At 50.5% G+C, this 25,111-nt stretch overlaps 1 protein-coding gene across 2 annotated transcripts in view; it reads right to left on the bottom strand.

Annotated features, from left to right (window-relative positions):
- Positions 1-25,111, bottom strand: part of SH3BGRL2 (SH3 domain binding glutamate rich protein like 2) — a 72,205-nt gene that overhangs the window by 20,724 nt on the left and 26,370 nt on the right. For both annotated transcript variants that reach the window (XM_030199067.1, XM_030199068.1), the window contains exon 2: positions 14,098-14,283. In XM_030199067.1, the coding sequence (XP_030054927.1) occupies positions 14,098-14,283 (186 nt within the window). The remainder of the gene's footprint in view (positions 1-14,097; positions 14,284-25,111) is intronic.

The following is a 25,111-nucleotide window of genomic DNA, read 5'->3' as shown; positions in this document are numbered from 1 at the left end:
CAAAATAAACATTCCACATGACAAAGATAGAAGCGTGGAATCATTATGGATAGAAATTCCATGTGTGGACGAAAGGAGTATTCTTGTACGGCTGTACTACCATCCAGCGGGACACAATGAACAGATGGATGAAGAAATGTTTACAGAAGTTAGGAAAGCAGGCAAATTGGGCAACGCTATAATAATGGATGATTTCAATTACCCCGATATTGCCTGGATAAATGTTACATCAAGGAGTGCCACGGAGATAAATTTCTAGATGCAATGAATGACTGCTTCTTGGAGCAGCTGGTCCAGGAACCGACGAGAGGGGGAGCCTTTTTGGATCTGGTCCTTGGTGGCGTGCAGGGCATCGTGCGAGAGGTGGCGGTATTGGGTCCCCTGGGAAACAGTGATAATAACATGATCAAGTCTGAGCTACTATCTGGGATGAACCCAGAAAGGAAATCTACTGTAGCTGCATTTTAACATATTCATAAATGACCTAGAGATGGAGATAACTAGTGAGCTAATCAAATTTGCTGATGACACAAAAGTTATTCAAAGTCGTCAAATCGCGGGAAGATTGTGAAAAATTACAAGAGGATCTTACGAGACTGGGAAACTGGGCATCTAAATGGCAGATGACATTTAATGTGAACAAGTGCAAAGTGATGCATGTGGGAAAGAGGAACCCAAACTATAACTACGTCATGCAGGGTTCAGCGTTAGGAATCACGGACCAAGAAAGGGATCTAGGTGTCATCGTTGATGATATATTGAAACCTTCTGCTCAATGTGCTGCTGCGGCTAGGAAAGCAAATAAAATGTTGGGTATTATTAGGAAAGGGATGGAAAACAAAAATGAGGATATTATTCTGCCGTTGTATCGCTCCATGGTCAAGTATTGTGTTCAATTCTGGTTGCCGCACCTCAAAAAGATATAGTGGAATTAGAAAAGGTGCAGAGAAGGGCAACAAAGATGAAACCTTTCTTCACTCAACACGTAGTTAGACTCTGGAATTCGTTGATGGAAAAAGTGGTTAAGGCGGTTGACTTCGCGGACTTTAAAAAAGGGTTGGATGGCTTCCTGGAGGAAAAGGCCATAGAATGTTATTGAATGGACATGGGAATAATCCACTATTTCTGGGATGGGCGGGACAAATTGTTTGTTCTTTTGGCCGCTGTCGGAGACAGGGTGCTGGGCTCGATGGACCCTTGGTCTGTCCCGGCATGGTGATGCTTATGTACTTATTTAATTTTCAAAAGGGCAACTATAATAAAATGAGGAAAATGGTTAAACAGAAACTAAAAGGATCAGCTGCTAAGGTTAGGACACTAAATCAGACATGGACATTTTTCAAAAGTACCATCTTGGAAGCCCAATCCAGATGCATTCCATGTATTTGTAAAAGTGGAAAGAAGAGAAAACAACAGCCAGCATGATTAAAAGATGAAGTAAAAGAGGCCATTACAGCCAAAAGATTGTCCTTCAAAAAATGGAAAAAGGACCCAAATGAAGAAAATAAGAAGCAACATAAGCACTGGCAAGTCAGAGACAAAGCATTAATAAAGAAGGCTAAAAGAGAATATGAAAAGGAACTTGTCACACAGGCTAAAAGTCATAGTAACAACTTTTTCAGTTACATCAGAAGCAGAAAGCCTGTGAGGGAATCTGTGGGACAGTTATATCACGAAGGAGCAAAAGAGGCGCTCAGGGAGGACAAGACCATAGCGGAGAAAGCGAATGCTACATACCTGTAGAAGGTATTCTCCGAGGACAGCAGGCTGATTGTTCTCACTGATGGGTGACGTCCACGGCAGCCCCTCCAATCGGAATCTTCACCAGCAAAGTCCTTTGCTAGCCCTCGCGCGCCCGCGCGCACCGCGCATGCGCGGCCGTCTTCCCGCCCAAAACCGGCTCGAGCCGGCCAGTCTCGTATGTAGCAAAAGAGAAACAAGGGAAGACTCAACTCCAAAGGGGAGGCGGGCGGGTTTGTGAGAACAATCAGCCTGCTGTCCTCGGAGAATACCTTCTACAGGTATGTAGCATTCGCTTTCTCCGAGGACAAGCAGGCTGCTTGTTCTCACTGATGGGTTATCCCTAGCCCCCAGGCTCACTCAAAACAACAACCATGGTCAATTGGGCCTCGCAACTGCGAGGACATAACTGAGATTGACCTAAAAAATTTACCAACTAACTGAGAGTGCAGCCTGGAACAGAACAAACAGGGCCCTCGGGGGGTGGAGTTGGATCCTAAAGCCCAAACAGGTTCTGAAGAACTGACTGCCCGAACCGACTGTCGCGTCGGGTATCCTGCTGCAGGCAGTAATGAGATGTGAATGTGTGGACAGATGACCACGTCGCAGCTTTGCAAATTTCTTCAATGGAGGCTGACTTCAAGTGGGCTACCAACGCAGCCATGGCTCTAACATTATGAGCCGTGACATGACCCTCAAGAGCCAGCCCCGCCTGGGCGTAAGTGAAGGAAATGCAATCTGCTAGCCAATTGGATATGGTGCGTTTCCCTACAGCCACTCCCCTCCTATTGGGATCAAAAGAAACAAACAATTGGGCGGACTGTCTGTTGGGCTGTGTCCGCTCCAGGTAGAAGGCCAATGCTCTCTTGCAGTCCAATGTGTGCAGCTGACGTTCAGCAGGGCAGGAATGAGGACGGGGAAAGAATGTTGGCAAGACAATTGACTGGTTCAGATGGAACTCCGACACGACCTTTGGCAAGAACTTAGGGTGAGTGCAGAGGACTACTCTGTTATGATGAAATTTGGTGTAAGGGGCCTGGGCTACCAGGGCCTGAAGCTCACTGACTCTACGAGCTGAAGTAACTGCCACCAAGAAAATGACCTTCCAGGTCAAGTACTTCAGATGGCAGGAGTTCAATGGCTCAAAAGGAGGTTTCATCAGCTGGGTGAGAACGACATTGAGATCCCATGACACTGTAGGAGGCTTTGACAGGGGGCTTTGACAAAAGCAAACCTCTCATGAAGCGAACTAAAGGCTGTCCTGAGATCGGCTTACCTTCCACATGGTAATGGTATGCACTGATTGCACTAAGGTGAACCCTTACAGAGTTGGTCTTGAGACCAGACTCAGACAAGTGCAGAAGGTATTCAAGCAGGGTCTGTGTAGGACAAGAGCGAGGATCTAGGGCCTTGCTGTCACACCAGACGGCAAACCTCCTCCATAGAAAGAAGTAACTCCTCTTAGTGGAATCTTTCCTGGAAGCAAGCAAGATACGGGAGACACCCTCTGGCAGACCCAAAGAGGCAAAGTCTACGCTCTCAACATCCAGGCCGTGAGAGCCAGGGACCGGAGGTTGGGATGCAGAAGAGCCCCTTCGTCCTGCGTGATGAGGGTCGGAAAACACTCCAATCTCCACGGTTCTTCGGAGGATAACTCCAGAAGAAGAGGAAACCAGATCTGACGCGGCCAAAAAGGAGCAATCAGAATCATGGTGCCTCGGTCTTGCTTGAGTTTCAACAAAGTCTTCCCCACCAGAGGAATGGGAGGATAAGCATACAGCAGGCCCTCCCCCCAAAACAGGAGGAAGGCATCCGATGCCAGTCTGCCGGGGGCCTGAAGCCTGGAACAGAACTGAGGGACTTTGTGGTTTGCTCGAGATGCGAAGAGATCCATCAAGGGGGTGCCCCACGCTTGGAAGATCTGGCGCACCACTCGGGAGTTGAGCGACCACTCGTGAGGTTGCATAATCCTGCTCAGTCTGTCGGCCAGACTGTTTACGCCTGCCAGATATGTGGCTTGGAGCACCATGCCGTGACGGCGAGCCCAGAGCCACATGCTGACGGCTTCCTGACACAGGAGGCGAGATCCGGTGCCCCCCTGCTTGTTGACATAGTACATGGCAACCTGGTTGTCTGTCTGAATTTGGATAATTTGGTGGGACAGCCGATCTCTGAAAGCCTTCAGAGCGTTCCAGATCGCTCGCAACTCCAGAAGATTGATCTGTAGATCGCGTTCCTGGAGGGACCAGCTTCCTTGGGTGTGAAGCCCATCGACATGAGCTCCCCATCCCAGGAGAGACGCATCCGTGGTCAGCACTTTTTGTGGCTGAGGAATTTGGAAAGGACGTCCCAGAGTCAAATTGGACCAAATCGTCCACCAATACAGGGATTCGAGAAAACTCGTGGACAGGTGGATCACGTCTTCTAGATCCCCAGCAGCTTGAAACCACTGGGAAGCTAGGGTCCATTGAGCAGATCTCATGTGAAGGCGGGCCATGGGAGTCACATGAACTGTGGAGGCCATGTGGCCCAGCAATCTCAACATCTGCCGAGCTGTGATCTGCTGGGACGCTCGCACCCGCGAGACGAGGGACAACAAGTTGTTGGCTCTCGCCTCTGGGAGATAGGCGCGAGCCGTCCGAGAATCCAGCAGAGCTCCTATGAATTCGAGTCTCTGTGCTGGGAGAAGATGGGACTTTGGGTAATTTATCACAAACCCCAGTAGCTCCAGTAGGCGAATAGTCATCTGCATGGACTGCAGGGCTCCTGCCTCGGACGTGTTCTTCACCAGCCAATCGTCGAGATATGGGAACACGTGCACCCCCAGCCTGCGAAGTGCTGCTGCTACTACAGCCAAGCACTTTGTGAACACCCTGGGCGCAGAGGCGAGCCCAAAGGGTAGCACACAGTACTGGAAGTGACGTGTGCCCAGCTGAAATCGCAGATACTGTCTGTGAGCTGGCAGTATCGGGATGTGTGTATAGGCATCCTTCAAGTCCAGAGAGCATAGCCAATCGTTTTCCTGAATCATGGGAAGGAGGGTGCCCAGGGAAAGCATCCTGAACTTTTCTTTTACGAGATATTTGTTCAGGGCCCTCAGGTCTAGGATGGGACGCATCCCCCCTGTTTTCTTTTCCACAAGGAAGTACCTGGAATAGAATCCCAGCCCTTCTTGCCCGGATGGCACGGGCTCGACCGCATTGGCGCTGAGAAGGGCGGAGAGTTCCTCTGCAAGTACCTGCTTGTGCTGGAAGCTGTAAGACTGAGCTCCCGGTGGACAATTTGGAGGTTTTGAGGCCAAATTGAGGGTGTATCCTTGCCGGACTATTTGCAGAACCCACTGATCGGAGGTTATGAGAGGCCACCTTTGGTGAAAAGCTTTCAACCTCCCCCCGACCGGCAGGTCGCCCGGCACTGACACTTGGATGTCGGCTATGCTCTGCTGGAGCCAGTCAAAAGCTCGCCCCTTGCTTTTGCTGGGGAGCCGCGGGGCCTTGCTGAGGCGCACGCTGCTGACGAGAGCGAGCGCGCTGGGGCTTAGCCTGGGCCGCAGGCTGTCGAGAAGGAGGATTGTACCTACGCTTGCCAGAAGAGTAGGGAACAGTCCTCCTTCCCCAAAAAAATCTTCTACCTGTAGAGGTAGATGCTGAAGGCTGCCGGCGGGAGAACTTGTCGAATGCGGTATCCCGCTGGTGGAGATGCTCTACCACCTGCTCGACCTTCTCTCCAAAAATATTGTCCGCACGGCAAGGCGAGTCCGCAATCCGCTGCTGGAGTCTATTCTCCAGGTCGGAGGCACGCAGCCATGAGAGCCTGCGCATCACCACACCTTGAGCAGCGGCCCTGGACGCAACATCAAAGGTGTCATACACCCCTCTGGCCAGGAATTTTCTGCACGCCTTCAGCTGCCTGACCACCTCCTGAAAAGGCTTGGCTTGCTCAGGGGGGAGAGCATCAACCAAGCCCGCCAACTGCCGCACATTGTTCCGCATGTGGATGCTCGTGTAGAGCTGGTAAGACTGGATTTTGGCCACGAGCATAGAGGAATGGTAGGCCTTCCTCCCAAAGGAGTCTAAGGTTCTAGAGTCTTTGCCCGGGGGCGCCGAAGCATGCTCCCTAGAACTCTTAGCCTTCTTTAGGGCCAGATCCACAACTCCAGAGTCGTGAGGCAACTGAGTGCGCATCAGCTCTGGGTCCCCATGGATCCGGTACTGGGACTCGATCTTCTTGGGGATGTGGGGATTACTTAGTGGCTTGGTCCAGTTCGCAAGCAATGTCTTTTTCAGGACATGGTGCAAGGGAACAGTGGACGCTTCCTTAGGTGGAGAAGGATAGTCCAGGAGCTCAAACATTTCAGCCCTGGGCTCGTCCTCCACAACCACCGGGAAGGGGATGGCCGTAGACATCTCCCGGACAAAGGAAGCGAAAGACAGACTCTCGGGAGGAGAAAGCTGTCTCTCAGGAGAGGGAGTGGGATCGGAAGGAAGACCCTCAGACTCCTCGTCAGAGAAATATCTGGGGTCTTCTTCCTCTTCCCACGAGGCCTCACCCTCGGTGTCAGACACAAGTTCACGGACCTGTGTCTGCAACCTCGCCCGGCTCGACTCAGTGGAGCCACGTCCACGATGGGGGTGTCGAGAGGTAGACTCCCTCGCCCGCATCGGCGAAGCTCCCTCCGCCGACGTAGTCGGGGAGCCCTCCTGGGAGGTGGCCGCAGTCGGCACCGCACGCGGTACCGACGTCGGGGACCTCACCCCAGGCGATGGGCTAGCCGGCGCCACGCTCGACGGTACCGGAGGCGCAAGCACCGCCGGTACCGGAGGGGTAGGGCGCAACAGCTCTCCCAGAATCTCTGGGAGAACGGCCCGGAGGCTCTCGTTCAGAGCGGCTGCAGAGAAAGGCATGGAGGCCGATGCAGGCGTCGACGTCAGAACCTGTTCCGGGCGTGGAGGCTGTTCCGGGCTGTCCAGAGTGGAGCGCATCGACACCTCCTGAACAGAGGGTGAGCGGTCCTCTCGGTGCCGATGCCTGCTGGGTGCCGACTCCCTCGGCGACCCAGAGCTCTCGGTGCCGACGCGGGGAGGAGACCGGTGTCGATGCTTCTTCGACTTCTTCCGAAGCATGTCACCGGAGCTCCCCGGCACCGACGAGGAGGACGTAGAATCCATCCGTCGCTTCCTCGGGGCCGAGGTCGAAGCAGGTCGATCCCGGGGGGGCTGTACCGCAGGAGCCCTCAGGGTAGGGGGAGACCCACCCGAAGGCTCACCGCCACCAGCAGGGGAATGGACAGCCCTCACCTGCACTCCTGACGATGCACCACCGTCCGACGACATCAGGAGACGAGGTCCCGGTACCACCGACGTCGATACAGCTATCCGATGTCTCGGCGCCGATGCAGAGGGCCGATGCCTCGATGCACTCGATGCACTGGCGGCCGAGGATGAAGGTCTGGACGCTGATGACGTCGATGCACTCGATGACCCCGGTGCCGATGCCGACGAAGAGCCCGAGAACAAAACGTTCCACTGGGCCAATCTCGCTACCTGAGTCCGCCTTTGTAACAGGGAACACAGACTACAGTTCTGAGGGCGGTGCTCGGCCCCCAGACACTGAAGACACGAAGAGTGCCTATCAGTGAGCGAGATTACCCGGGCGCACTGGGTGCACTTCTTGAAGCCGCTGGAAGGCTTCGATGTCATGGGCGGAAAAATCACGCCGGCGAAATCAAAATCCGAAATGACGAATTTGAGCACCAAAAACTGTGAGGGAGAAAAATCTCGACCGAGGCCGAAAAGAGGCCTACCCCGACGACGAAAGAAAACTTACCGGGGCAAAAACTGGAAATAGGGGAAGGGCAAACGAAACCCAAGAGGGTTTTCGGAGCACTTTCCGAACGAATTTATTCTTTTCTGAAGAAAAAAACACGTCGATTTAAACAATGGACGCGCGAGGTCGACTCTCCGGGGCTCGACACGGCAAAAACACAGCCGTACCGAGTGCGGACGAAAGAAGACTGGCCGGCTCGAGCCGGTTTCGGGCGGGAAGACGGCCGCGCATGCGCGGTGCGCGCGGGCGCGCGAGGGCTAGCAAAGGACTTTGCTAGTGAAGATTCCGATTGGAGGGGCTGCCGTGGACGTCACCCATCAGTGAGAACAAGCAGCCTGCTTGTCCTCGGAGAAAATGAATGAACCCTTTGCTTCTGTCTTTACGGAAGAAGATGTAAGAGACCTGCCTGTACCAGAAATTGTTTTCAAGGATGATGATACGGAGGAACTGAAAGAAATCTCAGTGAACCTGGAAGATGTACTGAGCCAAATTGATAAATTAAAGAATAGTAAATTGCCTGGACTGGATAGCATACATCCAAGGGTACTTAAAGAATTCAAGCATGAAATTGCTGATCTGCTGTTAGCAATATGTAACCTGTCATTAAAATCATCCATAGTACCTGAAGACTGGAGGATGGCCAATGTGACACCGATTTTTAGAAAGGATTCTAGGGGTGATCCTGGAAATTATAGACCGGTAAGCCTGCCGGAAACTATTATAAAGAATAAACTTACAGAACACGAAGACAAACATGATTTAATGGGACAAAGTCAGCATGGGTTCAAACGAGGGAAGTCTTGCCTCACCAATTTGCTTCATTTCTTTGAAGGTATGAATAAACATGTGGATAAAGGTGAGCTGGTTGATGTAGTGTATCTAGATTTTCAGAAAGCTTCTGATACAGTTCCTCATGAGAGACTCCTAAGAAAATTAAAGAGTCATTGGATAGGAGGAAAGGTTCTGGTGTGGATTAGGAATTGGTTATTGGACAGAAAACAGAGGGTAGGGTTAAATAATCATTTCTCTCAATGGAGTGGAGTGCTGCAGGGATCTGTACTGGGACCAGTACTATTTAACATATTTATAAATGATATGCAAATCAGAATGACAAGTGAGGTGATCAAATTTGCAGATGATACAAAAGTATTCAAGGTTGTTAAAATATGTGCGGACTGTGAAATATTGCAGGCAGACCTTAGGAAATTGGAAGACTGGGAATCCAAATGGCAGATGAAATTTAATGTGGACAAATGCAAGGTGATGCACATTGGAAAGAATAATCCGAATTATAATTACCTGATACTAGGGCCCGCCTTGGAAGTCAGCGCTTAAGAAAAAGATCTGGGTGTCGCTGTAGATAATACGCTGAAATCTTCTGCTCAGTGTGTGGCGGCATTATTAGGAATTATTAGGAAAAGGATGGTGAATAAGACTGAAAATATTATAATGCCTTTATATCGCTCCATGGTGCGTCCATACCTTCAGTATTGCGTTCAGTTCTGGTCGCTGCATCTCAAAAAAGATATAGCGGAATTAGAAAAGGTTCAAAGAAGAGCAACTAAAATGATAAAGGGGATGGAACTCCTCTCTTATGAGGAAAGGCTAAAGAGGTTAGGGCTCTTCAGCTTGGAAAAGAGACAGATGAGGGGAGATGATTAAGGTCTACAAAATTCTGAGTGGTGTAGAACGAGTAGAAGTAAATCGATTTTTTACTCCTTCCTAAAGTACAAAGACTAGGGCACCCTCGAGGAAGTTACATGGAAATACTTTTAAAATAAATAGGAGGAAATATTTTTTCACTCAACGAATAGTTAAGCTCTGGAACTCTTTGCCGGAGGATGGGTTAACAGCAGTTAGCGTATCTGGGAAGCAACTACTTGCCCTGGGATTTGTAGTATGGAGTGTTGCCACAATTTGGGTTCCTGCAGGTACTTGTGACCTGGCTTGGGCACTGTTTGTAAAAGAGAATACTGGGCTAGGTGGACCATTGGTCTGACCCAGTATGGCTACTCTTATGTTCTTTTGGAAAGAATAATCCGAATCATAGTTAGATAATGCTAGGATCCACCTTGGGTGTCAGCACCCATGCAAAAGATCTAGGTGATGTTGTAGATAATATGCTGAAATCTTCTGCTCAGTGTGAGGCAGCGGCCAAAAAAGCAAACAGGATGCAAGGAATTCTTAGGAAATGGATGGCTTCCCATAGAAGAAAGACTCAGGTTCAAAGCTGCTTGTTTAGTTTTTCAAATCTTACAGGGTTCCACCTCTGAACTGCTAAGACCATTTCACTACGTTTGGTCCAGTCGAACAGACATAGAACAACTGATGCTAGCGTCACTGTTTCAAAAGTCAATTTGAATCAGAAGATTTTCAGCTCTCTATTTCCTGTACTTGGAGTTAAGATATGGAACTCTACCTATTGCCATCAGAACAGAAAACAGCTAACTTAGCTTCGGTAGAGGCTAAAAATCTCTCTCTTCCCAAAGACTGCTTCATAACAATCCATTGACTTCTACCTCCTAGTATCATTCATTATCCTTTCCTATAATGTTTTGTCTCATACATTATTTATTTATTTACAGCACTTATATCCCACAATTTCCCACCAATGGTCTCTTAATTGTTCTCATACCTTACACTAACATTATTGGCTTCTGTCTCACCTAGAATGTAAACCGCACTGAACCCTGGAAAGGGGATAATAGAAGTATACAAAAGACTTAATTTAATTTAAATAAGACTGAAAATACTTTAATGCCTCTGTATCGCTCCCTGGTGCAACCTCACCTCGAGTACTGCGTTCAGTTCTGGCCACCGTATCTCAAAAAAGATATAGTGAAATTAAAGGTTCAAAGAAGAGCGACCAAAATGATAAAGGGATGAACTCCTCACCGACTTCGATGCCTGGCTCTCTGTTTTTCTCGAGCCCTCATCCCCATCCCTCATTCTTGGAGACTTTACCATACACACTGATAACCCATCCGACTCATATGCTTCTCAGTTCCTCACTCTAACCTCCTCCTTCAACCTCCAACTGAGCTCCACCACCCCTACTCACCAATCTGGCCACTGTCTTGACCTCGTACTCTCCTCTACCTGCTCACCCTCCAATTTCTGCGCCTCAGCTCTTCCTCTCTCCGACCATCACCTGATCACCTTCACACTTCATCACCCTCCCCCTCAGTCCCGCCCAACACTAACCACTACTTCCAGGAATCTCCAGGCTGTCGACCCTCCCACCTTATCCTCTAGTATCTCTAATCTCCTCCCTTCCTTCATGTCCTCCGAGTCTGTCGACAAGGCTGTCTCCACTTACAATGCCACTCTCTCCTCTGTGCTAGACACCCTTGCACCATCCATCTCCCGTCCCACAAGGCGCACTAATCCCAAGCCCTGGCTGACCCCTTGCACCCGCTACCTTCGCTCCTGCACCGGATCGGCTGAACGCCTCTGGAGAAAATCTCACACCCATACTAATTTCATTCATTCCAAATTCATGCTATCCTCCTTCCAGTCCTCCCTATTCCTCGCCAAACAGGACTATTACACTCAATTGACTAATTCCCTCAGCTCTAACCCTCGTCGTCTCTTCGCCACCCTTAACTCCCTCCTCAAAGTGCCCTCCGCTCCCACCCCCCCCCCTCACTCTCTCCTCAATCACTGGCTGAATACTTCCGCGACAAGGTGCAGAAAATCAACCTCGAATTCACCACCAAACCATCTCCTCCTCTTCAACCTATAACCCACTCCCTCAACCAACCAACCCAGGCCTCCTCCTCCTCGTTTCCTGATATCACAGAAGAGGAAACTGCCCATCTTCTTTCCTCCTCAAAATGCACCACCCGTTCCTCTGACCCCATCCCCACCAACTTACTTAACACCATCTCTCCTACTGTCACCCCCCCCCCCCCCCCCATCTGTCATATCCTCAACCTCTCTCTCCACTGGAACTGTCACTGACACCGTCAAGCATGCTGTAGTCACACCACTCCTCAAAAAACCATCACTTGACCCTACCTGTCCCTCCAACTACCGCCCCATTTCCCTCCTACCCTTCCTCTCCAAGTTACTTGACCGCGCCGTTCACAGCTGCTGCCTTGATTTTCTCTCCTCTCATGCCATCCTCGATCCGCTTCAATCTGGCTTTCGCCCCTTACACTCGACAGAAACGGCGCTATCTAAAGTCTGCAAAGACCTCTTCCTTGCCAAATCCAAAGGCCACTACTCCATCCTTCTCCTCCTCGACCTATCCGCCGCTTTTGACACTGTCAATCACAATTTACTTCATGCCACACTGTCCTCATTTGGGTTCCAGGGCTCTGTCCTCTCCTGGTTCTCCTCTTATCTCTCCCACCGTACCTTCAGAGTACATTCTCATGGTTCTTCCTCCACCCCCATCCCGCTCTCTGTTGGAGTTCCTCAGGGATCTGTCCTTGGACCCCTTCTTTTTTCAATCTACACCTCTTCCCTGGGCTCGCTGATTTCATCTCATGGCTTCCAATATCATCTTTATGCTAACGACAGCCAGCTTTATCTCTCCACACCAGACATCACTGCGGAAACCCAGGACAAAGTATCGGCCTGCTTATCCGACACTGCTGCCTGGATGTCCAACCGCCACCTGAAACTGAACATGGCCAAGACCGAGCTTATTGTCTTCCCACCCAAACCCACTTCTCCTCTCCCTCCACTCTCTACCTCAGTTGATAACACCCTCATCCTCCCTGTCTCATCTGCCCGCAACCTCAGAGTCATCTTCGACTCCTCCCTCTCCTTCTCTGTGCAAATCCAGCAGACAGCCAAGACCTGTCGCTTCTTCCTCTATAACATCAGCAAAATTCGCCCTTTCCTCTCTGAGCACAACACCCGAACTCTCATCCACTCTCTCATTACCTCTCGCCTTGACTACTGCAACCTACTCCTCACTGGCCTCCCACTTAGCCATCTATCCCCCCTTTCAATCCGTACAGAACTCTGCTGCATGTCTTATCTTCCGCCTGGACCGATATACTCATATCACCCCTCTCCTCAAGTCACTTCACTGGCTTCCGATCAGGTACCGCATACAGTTCAAGCTTCTCCTACTAACTTACAAATGCACTCAATCTGCAGCCCCTCCTTACCTCTCTACCCTCATCTTCCCTTACGTTCCTATCCGTAACCTCCGCTCTCAAGACAAATCACTCCTATCAGTACCCTTCTCCACCACCGCTAACTCCAGGCTCCGCCCTATCTGCATCGCCTCACCTCATGCTTGGAATGAACTCCCTGAGCCCATACGCCAGGCCCCCTCCCTGCCCATCTTCAAATCGTTGCTCAAAGCCCACCTCTTCAATGTCGCCTTCGGCACCTAACCACTATACCTCTATTCAGGAAATCTAGACTGCCCCAACTTAACATTTCTAGTAGCGCTCTAGAAATGTTCTACTACTTAACATTTCTAGTAACTCCTCTCATATGAAGAATGATTAAAAAGGTTAGGGCTCTTCAGCTTGGAAAAGAGACAGATGAGGGGAAATAAGATCAAGGTCTACAAAATCCTGAGTGGTATAGAATGAGTATTAGTGAATGATTTTTTTACTCATTCCAAAAGCACAAAGACTAGGGGATACACAAGGAAGTTACATGGGAATATTTTTAAAACAAATAGGAGGAAATATTTTTTCACTCAACAAATAGTTAAGCTCTAGAACTCTTTGCCGGAGCATGTAGTAACAGCAGTTAGCGTACCTGGATTTAAAATAAAGGTTTGGACAAGTTCCTGGAGGAAACGTTCATAGTCTGCTATTGAGACAGACATGGGGAAACTACTGTTTGCCCTGGGATTGGTAGCATGGAATGTTGCCACTATTTGGGTTTCTACCAGGTACTTGTGACCTGGATTGGCCACTGTTGGAAACAGGATACTTGGCTAGATGGACCATTGGTCTGACCCAATATGGCTTTTCTTATGTTATTATGTACTTCAGGCACAGGCAGCTCTTTGTGACTCTGGGCAAGTCACTTAACCCTCCATTGTCCCATGTAAGTCGCATTGAGCCTGCCATGAATGGGAAAGCGCGGGGTACAAATGTAACAAAAAAAAAAGTGTTCAGGTACAATACTTATCTACCCCAAAGAGCTTACAATTTAAGCAAGTACTTGAGGCAATGGGAAACTTGCTCAAACTCAATCTAGATGCAGGCCAACAGATCTTTTCCTTGAACCTCTTAACTGGTTTTAATTTTGTAGAGCAGTCCATCCTTTGCAGATGATCAGAAATCAACATCTGTTACTGTTCTTAATTGGTTTAAAGTCCTCTCTCACTGACAGATCTTTCAAAGTGCAATGGCAAGGTACTCTTTCTCTAAAAATACAGAAGCTCCCAAAATATCAGCATACAGCTCCTAAACCTAGGTGCCTCGTAAAATTACTTCCACGGTGACTTATATGGCCAAAGTTTAACCGTTCCATTTTAAAATTGCTCCCTAGAAGGCCTGAACCACTAATGAACTTTTAAGGGCTCATACTATATGTAACAAAACTTACTCCACAGTAATGGTCACCATTAAAGATTTGCGGTGGTAGTGGGTTGCCCTGGGCAGGCTGCTTTTCCTCAGGAATGTTCCTGTACATCCAGAGTCTCTGTTCCTCTGACATGGTGATATCCACCTCCTCAAACTCTATTCTGTTGGCTTCCAGAAACTGCACCACATCATGTTGCTTTTTCTTGATCTGCAGAACAAAAATAAAATCAATCAGTATTTTATTTAATCTCTCAATCTCCAAAATATAATTAGGAGCATGGCAATAAAATAATTCATGATTTGGTTTCAGATGCAATTTTTTCATTAAAACAGTATTACAACACTTCAAATACATAAAGGGGTTCATTCTCAAAAGAGAAAAAGATTTTAAAAACAGCATAGATTGGCATTTAGACGTTTTTCTCCCAGAAACGTCTGAATCATGTTTTTCAAAATGAAAAAGTATGTCTTACCTAATGATTTTCTTTCCTTTAGTCGCAGCAAATGAATCCAGAGACCTATGGGTTGTATCCATCTGCCAGCAGGTGGAGATAGAGAGCACTGATTTGCCCTGTGCATATAGGATGTGATGCTGCCTGGCCAGTTATTATATCTCATGACAAAGCAAAGGATAGAAACCAACACACCATCACAGACATGCCTCTCAGGTATCAACAAAAAAATTGAACATCTAGAAAAAAAAAAAAAAAAATCACAAAGGAAAATGGTCCCCTCCTCCCAGAACCCTGCAACAAAACCCTGCAAAGGACAGAAACCTTCTACCAAAACTGAAGAACACGCAGAATAAAAGGGCGGGACTCTGGATTCATCTGCTGCGACTGAAGAAAATTATCAGATAAGACAATTTTTCATTCCTTAGCGTCAGCAGCAGATGAATCCAAAGATCTGTGGGATGTAGCAGAGCAGTATCTAAACAGGGTGGGCAGAAGAAAGCCTGGCAGCAAGAACCGCACAGCCAAAAGCGGAATCCGCACTGGCTGAAATGTCTATATGATGTCTGACAAAGGTGTGCATAGAGAACCACATAGCTGCCGAGCAAATTTCTGACGTTTCCAGTACAAGTCTCCGCCCAGGAAGACGCCAAAGCCCGCACAGAATGAGCCTTTATTTGCCCCGGAGGGGAACGGCCAGCCAAGATATAGGCCGCCAAGATGGCTTCCCGCAACCACCGTGCAATAGTAGGCTTCAATGTGGCCTGTCCTTTCCACGGTCCCGCAAAAAGCACAAAGAGATGAACTGACTGACGAAAGTCATTAGTAACCTCAAAGTACTGACTCAGAGTACGACACACATCCAGATAGAGTAAGTGGCGAAATTCCCTCGTCGGATATTGATCCACATCAAAAGAAGGTAGGAACAACGGCTGATTAAGGTGAAAGGTGGAAACCACCTTCGGAAGGAATGAAGGAACAGTTCAAACAACCACCCCTGCTTTCGAAAAACAAAGTAAGGAGTCTCTACAAGAGAGCACCTGAAGCTCCGATACCCTAAGGGCTGAAGAAATGGCCATTGGAAAAATTGCCTTGAGATCTTTCACAGAGGCCGAGCGTAGTGGCTCGAAGGGAGGCGCCTGAAGTGCCTGTAGCACCAGATTCAAGCTCCAATTAGGATTAGGCCAGAGTGGAGGAGTGGCCTAGTGGTTAGGGTGGTGGACTTTGGTCCTGGGGAACTGAAGAACCGAGTTCGATTCCCACTTCAGGCACAGGCAGCTCCTTGTGACTCTGGGCAAGTCACTTAACCATCCATTGCCCCAGGTACAAATAAGTACCTGTATACAATATGTAAGCCGAATTGAGCCTGCCATGAGTGGGAAAGCGTGGGGTAAAAATGTAACAAAAATAAAAATAAATAAGTGGAGGCCTAAGACGTGTGACTCCTTTAAGGAAACTGACTACATCCGGATGAGAAGCCAGAGTAAGTTGAGCAATGTGACCACGATAACAGGCAAGAGCAGCGACTGCTGTAGAAAGGCTAAGATATGCGGCCAAAAAAATCTGAAAGAGCAAAATGGCCTGCTCAGAGAACCATGCCTCAAAAAATGCACCAGACCCATGCATAAGCCAAAGAGGTGGATCACTTCTTAGCCTGAAGCTGCATAGTAACAATAGAATCCAAATAATTTTCTCTTTCTCAACTTCACCCGCTCAAGAGCCAGGCCATAAGACCAAAGAGGGAGGGATCCTTCATGAGAACCGGCTCCTGATGTAGAAGATCAGAGGACAGAGAGAGGAGGAATGGCTTGTCCATCAACAGCCTGAGATCCGCAAACCATGGACGTCTGGGACAGTCGGGAGCCACAAGTACCACACGGCCCAGATGATCCTGGACTCAATGCAGAACCCTGCTGATCAACGACCACGGAGGAAAGAAAGAATAACCTCTGCTGGCCATGGCTGCAGAAGAGCATCCAGTCCTACACCGTGCTCCATTTCTCTGCTGAAGAACCAAGAAGCTTTGGCATTGGTGCATGTTGCCATGAAGTCCAGTGCAGGAGTCCCCCAGCATTGCACGACCAAGTGAAAGGCCGTTGGCGAAAGTTCTCATTCTCCCGGATCCAGAGTGGTGCATCTTAGAAAGTTGGCCTGCACATTGTCCACCCTGGCAATGTGTGCCATGGACAGCTGCTGAAGATTCTCCTCCGCCCAAAATAGGCGCAAGTCCGCTGTCAGGCCTATACCACGATATGTGAGCCCCTGTGCCAAACAACGTCTGGCAGCCAGTTCTGATCTTACCTGGAGAGTCAGGACAGGAACTTCCAAAGGAGGGCAGGACGGTACACAGGATGGACAGCAGACAGATGGCCAAAGACAAGGTCCAGGTCCAACCAAAGGTTCAAGGCAGGCAAAGGCAAAGGCAAAGTCCGGGTCCAACCAAAGGTTCAAGGCAGGCAAAGGCAAAAGCAAAGTCCAGGTCCAAACAGAGGTTCAAGGCAGGCGGCAGGCAAAAGCAAAGTCCAGGTCCAACCAGAGGTTCAAGGCAGGCGACAGGCAAAAGCAAAGTCCAGGTCCAAACAGAGGTTCAAGGCAGGCGGCAGGCAAAAGCAAAGTCCAGGTCCAAACAGAGGTTCAAGGCAGGCGGCAGGCAAAAGCAAAGTCCAGGTCCAAACAGAGGTTCAAGGCAGGCGGCAGGCAAAAGCAAAGTCCAGGTCCAAACAGAGGTTCAAGGCAGGCGGCAGGCAAAAGCAAAGTCCAGGTCCAAACAGAGGTTCAAGGCAGGCGGCAGGCAAAAGCAAAGTCCAGGTCCAAACAGAGGTTCAGGGCAGGCGGCAGGCAAAAGCAAAGACCAGGTCCAACCAGAGGTTCAAGGCAGGCGGCAGGCAAAAGCAAAGTCCAGGTCCAAACAGAGGTTCACAGCAGGAAAACAATCCAAACACACAGAACTCAGGTATCCACACAAGCAGAAGCCGAAGCAAAGTGTTCTGCCAGCGTCTGCACTTAAATAGCCCCCTCCATCAGGAAGACAACCATCAGCTGTCCGGGAGGTGGAGCCAACAACCAGCCCCAGGGCTCTGGATAGGCTGGTCACAGAGAGAAGGCGGAGTCCAGCCGCGACCAGCCAATCCGGGCCCAGAAGGGGCGTTCTCTATGCTCCCGGGTCCCGCACCCGGAAGAGACTCTCCAGCTTGTGAGCGCCGGCCATTTTGGCAGCGCTGGCGCTCTCCAGCCGCCACAGCGCTATAGCGGCGAACCGGCACCGTCCAGGAGGCAGGCAAGACTCCCCGAACACGCCGCCCATAGCCAGCGATACCCCGCTCTCTCCTGCTCGCGGAGCGAGGCATCACAGCGGGCAGGGCGGCGCAGGTAAGGGACGTGACAGTACCCCCCCCCCCGTAAGCCCCCCTCCTCCGTCTCGGTCCTGGTTTTTTAGGGTAGCGAGAGTGGAACTCGTGCAACAAATCAGGAGCAAGGATATTATCAACTGGCTCCCAGGAGTTATCTTCAGGACCAAAGTTCTTCCACGAGATCAAGTAAAATAATCGACCTCGTTGAATTTTAGAGTCAAGAATCTCCTTTACCTCAAACTCAGGATCAGGGTCAGAGTCTGGAACCAGAATCTTCTTTGGTGCAGGATACCAGTGGGAAGTCCTAAAAGGCTTAAGCAGAGACACATGGAAAGCATTGTGAATGCGAAGATTACCAGGTAAGTGAAGACGATAGACCACCGTCCCCACTCTAGATTTCACAGAAAATGGACCGATGAAGCGAGGAGCAAACTTAAGGGAGGGAAGACGAAGTTTGAGGTACTTGGTGCTGAGCCATACTCTCTGTCCTGGCTGGAATACGGGAGCGGCACATCGAAGCCGGTCAGCAAACTGCTTGTACCGTGCGGCCGCCCTCCCCAACTGCTGACGAACTGTCCTCCAAGTGGCATGAATGGTGGTGAGGGTAGACCGGATCAGTGGAGAGACCTCAGTCAAAGGAATCGGAGGTGGAAGACGAGGATGACGTCCAAAAACAGTAAAGAAGGGTGATGTCCGAGAAGCAGAATGGAAACTATTGTTGTAAGCAAATTCAGCCCAGGACAGGAGATCAGTCCAATTATCTTGACGAGCATTAGTGAAGGCCCAAAGAAAAGCTTTAAGGGTCTGGTTAGTACGCTCTGCCATGCCGTTGGTCTGAGGATGGTAAGCTGAAGAGAAATGCGTGGTAACCCCAAAGACTGAGCATAAAGATCTCCAAAATTTAGAGGTGAATTGAGACCCTCTATCACTGATGATACGTTGCGGCAGTCCATGCAACCGAAAAATGTGCTGGATAAAATGGGAAGCAAGAGCCGTCGCGGATGGCAGGGACCGCATGGGTACGAAGTGTGCCATGCGAGAAAAACGATCCACCACCACCCAGATGATCGTGTTGCCCTTGGAACAAGGAAGATCAGTTATAAAGTCCATCGAGACCTCCTGCCACGGTAGGTGGGGTACAGGCAATGGTTGAAGAAGCCCCCACGGCTTGCCTGGCAAAGACTTGGTACGGGCACAAGTAGGACATGTAGAGACAAACTGCCGAATCTCCTGAGCCATGTGAGGCCACCAAAAATAACGGGAAATAAGATGATAGGTTTTACGAAACCCAAAATGTCCCGAAAAAGCAGCAGAATGACCCCACTGAAGGACCTTGCGACGAGACCGGGCAGGAACAGAAGTCTTAAGGCAGGCGGGTGCCCCCACAGTAGAGGAAAGGCAAGCAGGATTGAGCATAGGATAGAGCTCCTCAGGTACATCAAAAGCTCGGGAGAGAGCATCCGCCTGTATATTCTTCTCCGCGGGACGGAACACCAAGTGAAAGGTAAAACGAGCAAAAAACAGTGACCATCGGGCTTGCCGGGGATTCAAGCGTTTGGCATCTTGCAAATAAAGCAGGTTCTTGTGATCAGTAATGACTGTAATAGGGTGAGCAGCCCCCTCCAGCAGGTATCGCCACTCCTGAAAGGCGAGCTTCAGAGCCAGCAGCTCTCTGTCACCGATGGTATAATTACGTTCTGCTGGAGAAAACTTCTTAGAAAAAAAAAAACAAGGGTGTCTTTTACCAGAAGAAGTCGTCTGGGACAGCACAGCCCCAACCCCCAAAGCAGAGGCATCCACCTCCACAATGAAAGGCTTCGTAACATCAGGACTACGGAGCACAGATGCAGACAAGAAAGCCGTCTTCAAGGCAGAAAAGGCCTCCAGAGCAGCTGGAGACCAGTGCCGAACATCCGCCCCCTTCCGAGTAAGGGCTGTCAAAGGAGCCGTGAGGAGCGAATAATGAGGAATGAATTGTCTGTAGTAGTTAGCAAAGCCAAGGAAACGCTGCAGAGCCCGGAGACCTTGGGGAAGAGGCCAGTCACGGATAGCCTGCAGTTTAGCAGGATCCATTTGTAATCCAACAGCAGAGATAATATCTCCCAAAAAAGGAATAGTGGATTGATGAAACGCACATTTTTCCAATTTGGCAAACAGTCGATGATCCCGGAGCCGTTGAAGCACTGTGCGCACATGCCTGGGATGATCCTGAGGGGAAGCAGAGAAGATCAGAATATCGTCCAAGTAAACAATGACTGAAGAATAAAGGAGGTCCAGGAAAATGAAGTTGATGAAATCTTGAAACACAGCCGGGGCATTACAAAGACCAAAAGGCATGACACGATACTCAAAATGGCCTTCGTGAGTATTAAACGCAGTCTTCCACTCGTCCCCCTGGCGGATACGAATCAAGTTGTAGGCCCCTCGGAGATCCAACTTAGTAAAAATAACCGCCCCCTGGAGTCGATCAAAAAGCTCCGGGATAAGCGGAAGGGGATAACGGTTCTTGACTGTGATGTTGTTAAGCCCTCGATAGTCAATGCAGGGCCGCAAGGACCCATCCTTTTTGGAGACAAAAAAGAACCCCGCCCCGGCAGGAGAAGAAGACGGTCGAATGAATCCTTTACGAAGATTCTCCTAAATGTAGTCCCGCATGGCAGCAGATTCATCCCGGGACAAGGCATATAATCTTCCTCTAGGAGGCATTGTGCCGGGCAACAAATCAATGGGACAATCAAAAGGGCGATGGGGTGGGAGGGAATCCGCCTCCCGGGCATCAAAGACATCAGAAAACTCATCATATTCCCTCGGAAGACAGGCCTCACAGGGATGGAGGACTCCAGGTAGAGCTGGCACCTTAGTAGGAGGAGGGTGCACTGGTGTCAGACAGGTCTCAAAACAACGAACACTCCATTGACTGATCTCTCCCGAAGGCCAGTCTATGCAGGGCGCGTGCAGCCGCAGCCAGGGCATACCTAAAATTACAGGATGAATGGCTTGAGGTAAAATAAGAAACTGTATCTCCTCATGATGAAGGCGGCCCACCTGCATCCGAAGCGGAAGGGTGAGATGAGTAATCGGCTGGGGAAGAGTAGAGCCATGAATGGACGTCACTTGAAGAGCTGGTTTACAGGGAATAACCGGCCTTCCTAGGCCCTGAAGTAGGCTAGCATCAATAAAGTTGCCTCCTGCTCCTGAATCCAGCAAGGCTAGGGTGTTTATTCTGTATTCTTGCCAAAGTAAGATAATCGGTACTGTCATTAAATTATCCGGAAGGGTTCCTGATTGACCCAAAACCACCCCCTCCACAAGGCTAGGGTCTAAGCATTTCCCGGCTTGTTGGGACTAGGGTTACCATTTTGTGTCCTCTGAAAAAGAGGACACATGTCACGTCCCTACCCCGCCCCCACCACGCCTCATGCCACGCCCCCGCCACGCCCCTTCAGGTCGGGTTCCGCCCCTACCCCCCCCCCCCCCCCCCGTCGCATAGTCCCCTCCAACCATCACATACCCCCCCCCCCCTCACTTACGATCTAGCCCTGGTGGTCTAGTAGTGTCTTCTCTTCGGGGCAGGAAAGAGCCCCCTCTTTCCTGCCCGGAGCGCTGCCTGCCCTTGCCTGCTGCATCCTCCTCGGTCTGGCTGGGGATTCAAAATGGCCACCGAGAGTTGAAGCGGCCTCGCGAGAGTTCAACTCTCGGCGGCCATTTTGAATCCCCAGCCAGACCGAGAAGGATGATAGACAGGGGAGGCAGCGCTCCGGGCAGGAAAGAGGGGGCTCTTTCCTGCCCCGAAGACGTCACTAGACCACCAGGGAACATGGTAAGGAAGGGGAGAGGACGGGAGACCAGGTGACCCACGGCGCCGATCGCCCGCCCACCGCACGCACGCGCGCGCCTCCCCGCACCCGCGCTCACGTTTGTCCAGAAATCCGGACAAACGTGGGCGCGGGCAAAATCCGCCGGACGCCCCGGACATGTCCTCAAAAAGAGGACATGTCCGGGGAAATCCGGACGTATGGTAACCCTAGTTGGGACACCCCTTCACAAAATGACCAGGTTTCCCACAGTACATACATAATTTATTATCCCTCCGGTGGGCCCGTTCAACAGCTGACAGTCGGTGCCTGCCAATCACCATAGGCTCTTCCGATCCCTCCGCAGCCGGGCCCGCAGCTTCCTGAGGAGAGACTGTACGTTGTCTTTGAGGGGAGATCCTTCGAGACGGACGAGAGGCAACCTGTTCTCGTGCCCGTTCCTGGAAGCGGACATCAATCCGGATACATAGGGAGATTAGAGCGTCCAGAGTACTAGGAATCTCACGGCCAGCTAACTCGTCCTTAATGCGCCCACTCAAGCCTTGCCAGAAAATGGCCGTAAGAGCCTCTTGATTCCATTTAAGTTCCGCAGCCAGGGTGCGGAATCGAATAGCATAGGCTCCAACCAAACTGTTCCCTTGCTGAATCCGTAGTAGCTCACCTGCAGCAGAAGAGGGGCGCCCTGGAACATCAAATACCATGCGGAACCGACACAGGAATTCTCCTAGTTCTGAGAGGAGAGGATCCTGTTGTTCCCAGAGGGGTGAAGCCCATGCCAGGGCCGGACCGGAGAGTAACGAAATGATGTAGGTAATCTTTAATTTGTCCGTAGGAAAAGAAGCAGGTTGCATGTCAAAGAGCATTTGACATTGGTTCAAGAATCCGCGGCATGCGGAGGGTGTGCCGTCAAACCGGGGAGGTTCAGGCAGACGAAAGGCAGGTTGAGATGGAGATGTCCTACTTGCTCCGGGAGACGGTCCTCGCTGCGCTGACATCTGTGAGCACACATCTTGCAGTACTCCAGACAATCTGTTGAGCTGGGCCTGTTGTTGTTGAAGAGCTTGGGCCAAGTCGGTCAGATCAGGCTTATCTGGCGAGCTCATGGCTTCGGCTTTCTGTCAGGCCTATACCACGATATGTGAGCCCCTGTGCCAAACAACGTCTGGCAGCCAGACAGTTCTGATCTTACCTGGAGAGTCAGGACAGGAACTTCCAAAGGAGGGCAGGACGGTACACAGGATGGACAGCAGACAGATGGCCAAAGACAAGGTCCAGGTCCAACCAAAGGTTCAAGGCAGGCAAAGGCAAAGGCAAAGTCCAAGCAGAGGTTCAAGGCAGGCGGCAGGCAAAAGCAAAGTCCAGGTCCAAACAGAGGTTCAAGGCAGGCGGCAGGCAAAAGCAAAGTCCAGGTCCAAACAGAGGTTCAAGGCAGGCGGCAGGCAAAAGCAAAGTCCAGGTCCAAACAGAGGTTCAAGGCAGGCGGCAGGCAAAAGCAAAGTCCAGGTCCAAACAGAGGTTCAGGGCAGGCGGCAGGCAAAAGCAAAGACCAGGTCCAACCAGAGGTTCAAGGCAGGCGGCAGGCAAAAGCAAAGTCCAGGTCCAAACAGAGGTTCACAGCAGGAAAACAATCCAAACACACAGAACTCAGGTATCCACACAAGCAGAAGCCGAAGCAAAGTGTTCTGCCAGCGTCTGCACTTAAATAGCCCCCTCCATCAGGAAGACAACCATCAGCTGTCCGGGAGGTGGAGCCAACAACCAGCCCCAGGGCTCTGGATAGGCTGGTCACAGAGAGAAGGCGGAGTCCAGCCGCGACCAGCCAATCCGGGCCCAGAAGGGGCGTTCTCTATGCTCCCGGGTCCCGCACCCGGAAGAGACTCTCCAGCTTGTGAGCGCCGGCGCTCTCCGGCCGCCACAGCGCTATAGCGGCGAACCGGCACCGTCCAGGAGGCAGGCAAGACTCCCCGAACACGCCGCCCATAGCCAGCGATACCCCGCTCTCTCCTGCTCGCGGAGCGAGGCATCACAGCGGGCAGGGCGGCGCAGGTAAGGGACGTGACATCCGCCTCTTCTGTCAACAGAGGACTGCGAGTCCCCCCCGACAGCTGATAAATGCTACTACTGTCATGTTGTCCGAGAGGACCCATATCAGTTTCCCCCAAAGAAGATCCCGAAAGGTGAGCAGTGTCTTGTGAATCGCCCAAAGCGCCAATCGACTAATCGCCCAAAGCACCTCCGTTGCGGACCACAGTCCCTGTCTGTAACAGGAGAGTCTCTGTGCTCACCATCGGCTATCTGCACCGTCCAATCGGGAGTAGGGAGTTAACAGGGAAATACCTAGAGCCAAATTGTAGGACAGGAGCCACAAGTGCAGACTGCGACGTGCCAACAGTCGCCAAAGCAGACGTCTCTCGTAATCCATCATCACAGGGGACCAACGACTCAACAAGGACAGCTGCAGAGGTTGCATGCGAGCTGGAACCCACAAGACCACCTCCAGGGTTGATGTCATGGACCCCCAAACCTGGGTATGATCCGACACCCTGGGTGCAGGATTCTGGAGTAGGAGTCGAATTTGGTGCTGAAGCTTGATCTGCCTATGCCGGGGCAGAAAATCTCAGCCCTGGGCAGTGTCAAAGAGCACTCCAAGGTATTCTGGGGTCTGAGATGGGATGAGGTGACTCTTGGGCACATTGATCACCCACAGCCTAGGGACTGAAAAAGGGAGACCACTCAAGGTGGCCCGCAAAATGTCCTGGACTGAGGATGCACGAATTAGCCAGTCCAAATAAGGATGGACTTGAATTCCTTCCCACCTCAATGCGGCTGCCACCATTATGGGAAAATTAGGTTCTTACCATAATAATTTTCTTTCCTTTAGTCATAGCAGATGAAGCCATTACGTATGGGTTGTGTCCATCAACCAGCAGGGGGAGATAGAGAGCACTCAACTTTTCTCAGTGCCTCATGGCCAGCTAGCTCCACTGCCTCTTCAGTATTTGAAGCTTCTAAAGCAGTATGGCAAACCGCAATGGGAATAACATGAACTTTCCTCACAGCGAACGATGGCCCCTTAACAAGGGCAAAAACTCCAAAAAAGGAGGGAATGAACTCGCCCTCCACTTTGTATAAACAGAGGGAATACTTGCATCCTCCTGGAGGGAATAAACTCATCCTCCCAAAACATGAACTGGAGGGAATGAACTCATCCTCCTATAACTGTAACAAGAATCCTGAAGACTGTTTTCTGACTCCCCAAGGAAGGAATATAACTTCAGGAAACAAGAACAGCACCTAAAATCAGAATCACTGCAATACAGACAATCATACAGGGAGGGCTCATGGCTTCATCTGCTATGACTAAAGGAAAGAAAATTATCATGGTAAGAACCTAATTTTCCCTTCCTTGTCATCAAGCA

This window comes from Microcaecilia unicolor, chromosome 3, assembly GCF_901765095.1.
Source record: "Microcaecilia unicolor chromosome 3, aMicUni1.1, whole genome shotgun sequence".
Taxonomy (NCBI): domain Eukaryota; kingdom Metazoa; phylum Chordata; class Amphibia; order Gymnophiona; family Siphonopidae; genus Microcaecilia; species Microcaecilia unicolor.
Note: the sequence above shows the minus strand (reverse complement) of the source record. Positions and strands in the feature narration are given on the sequence as shown.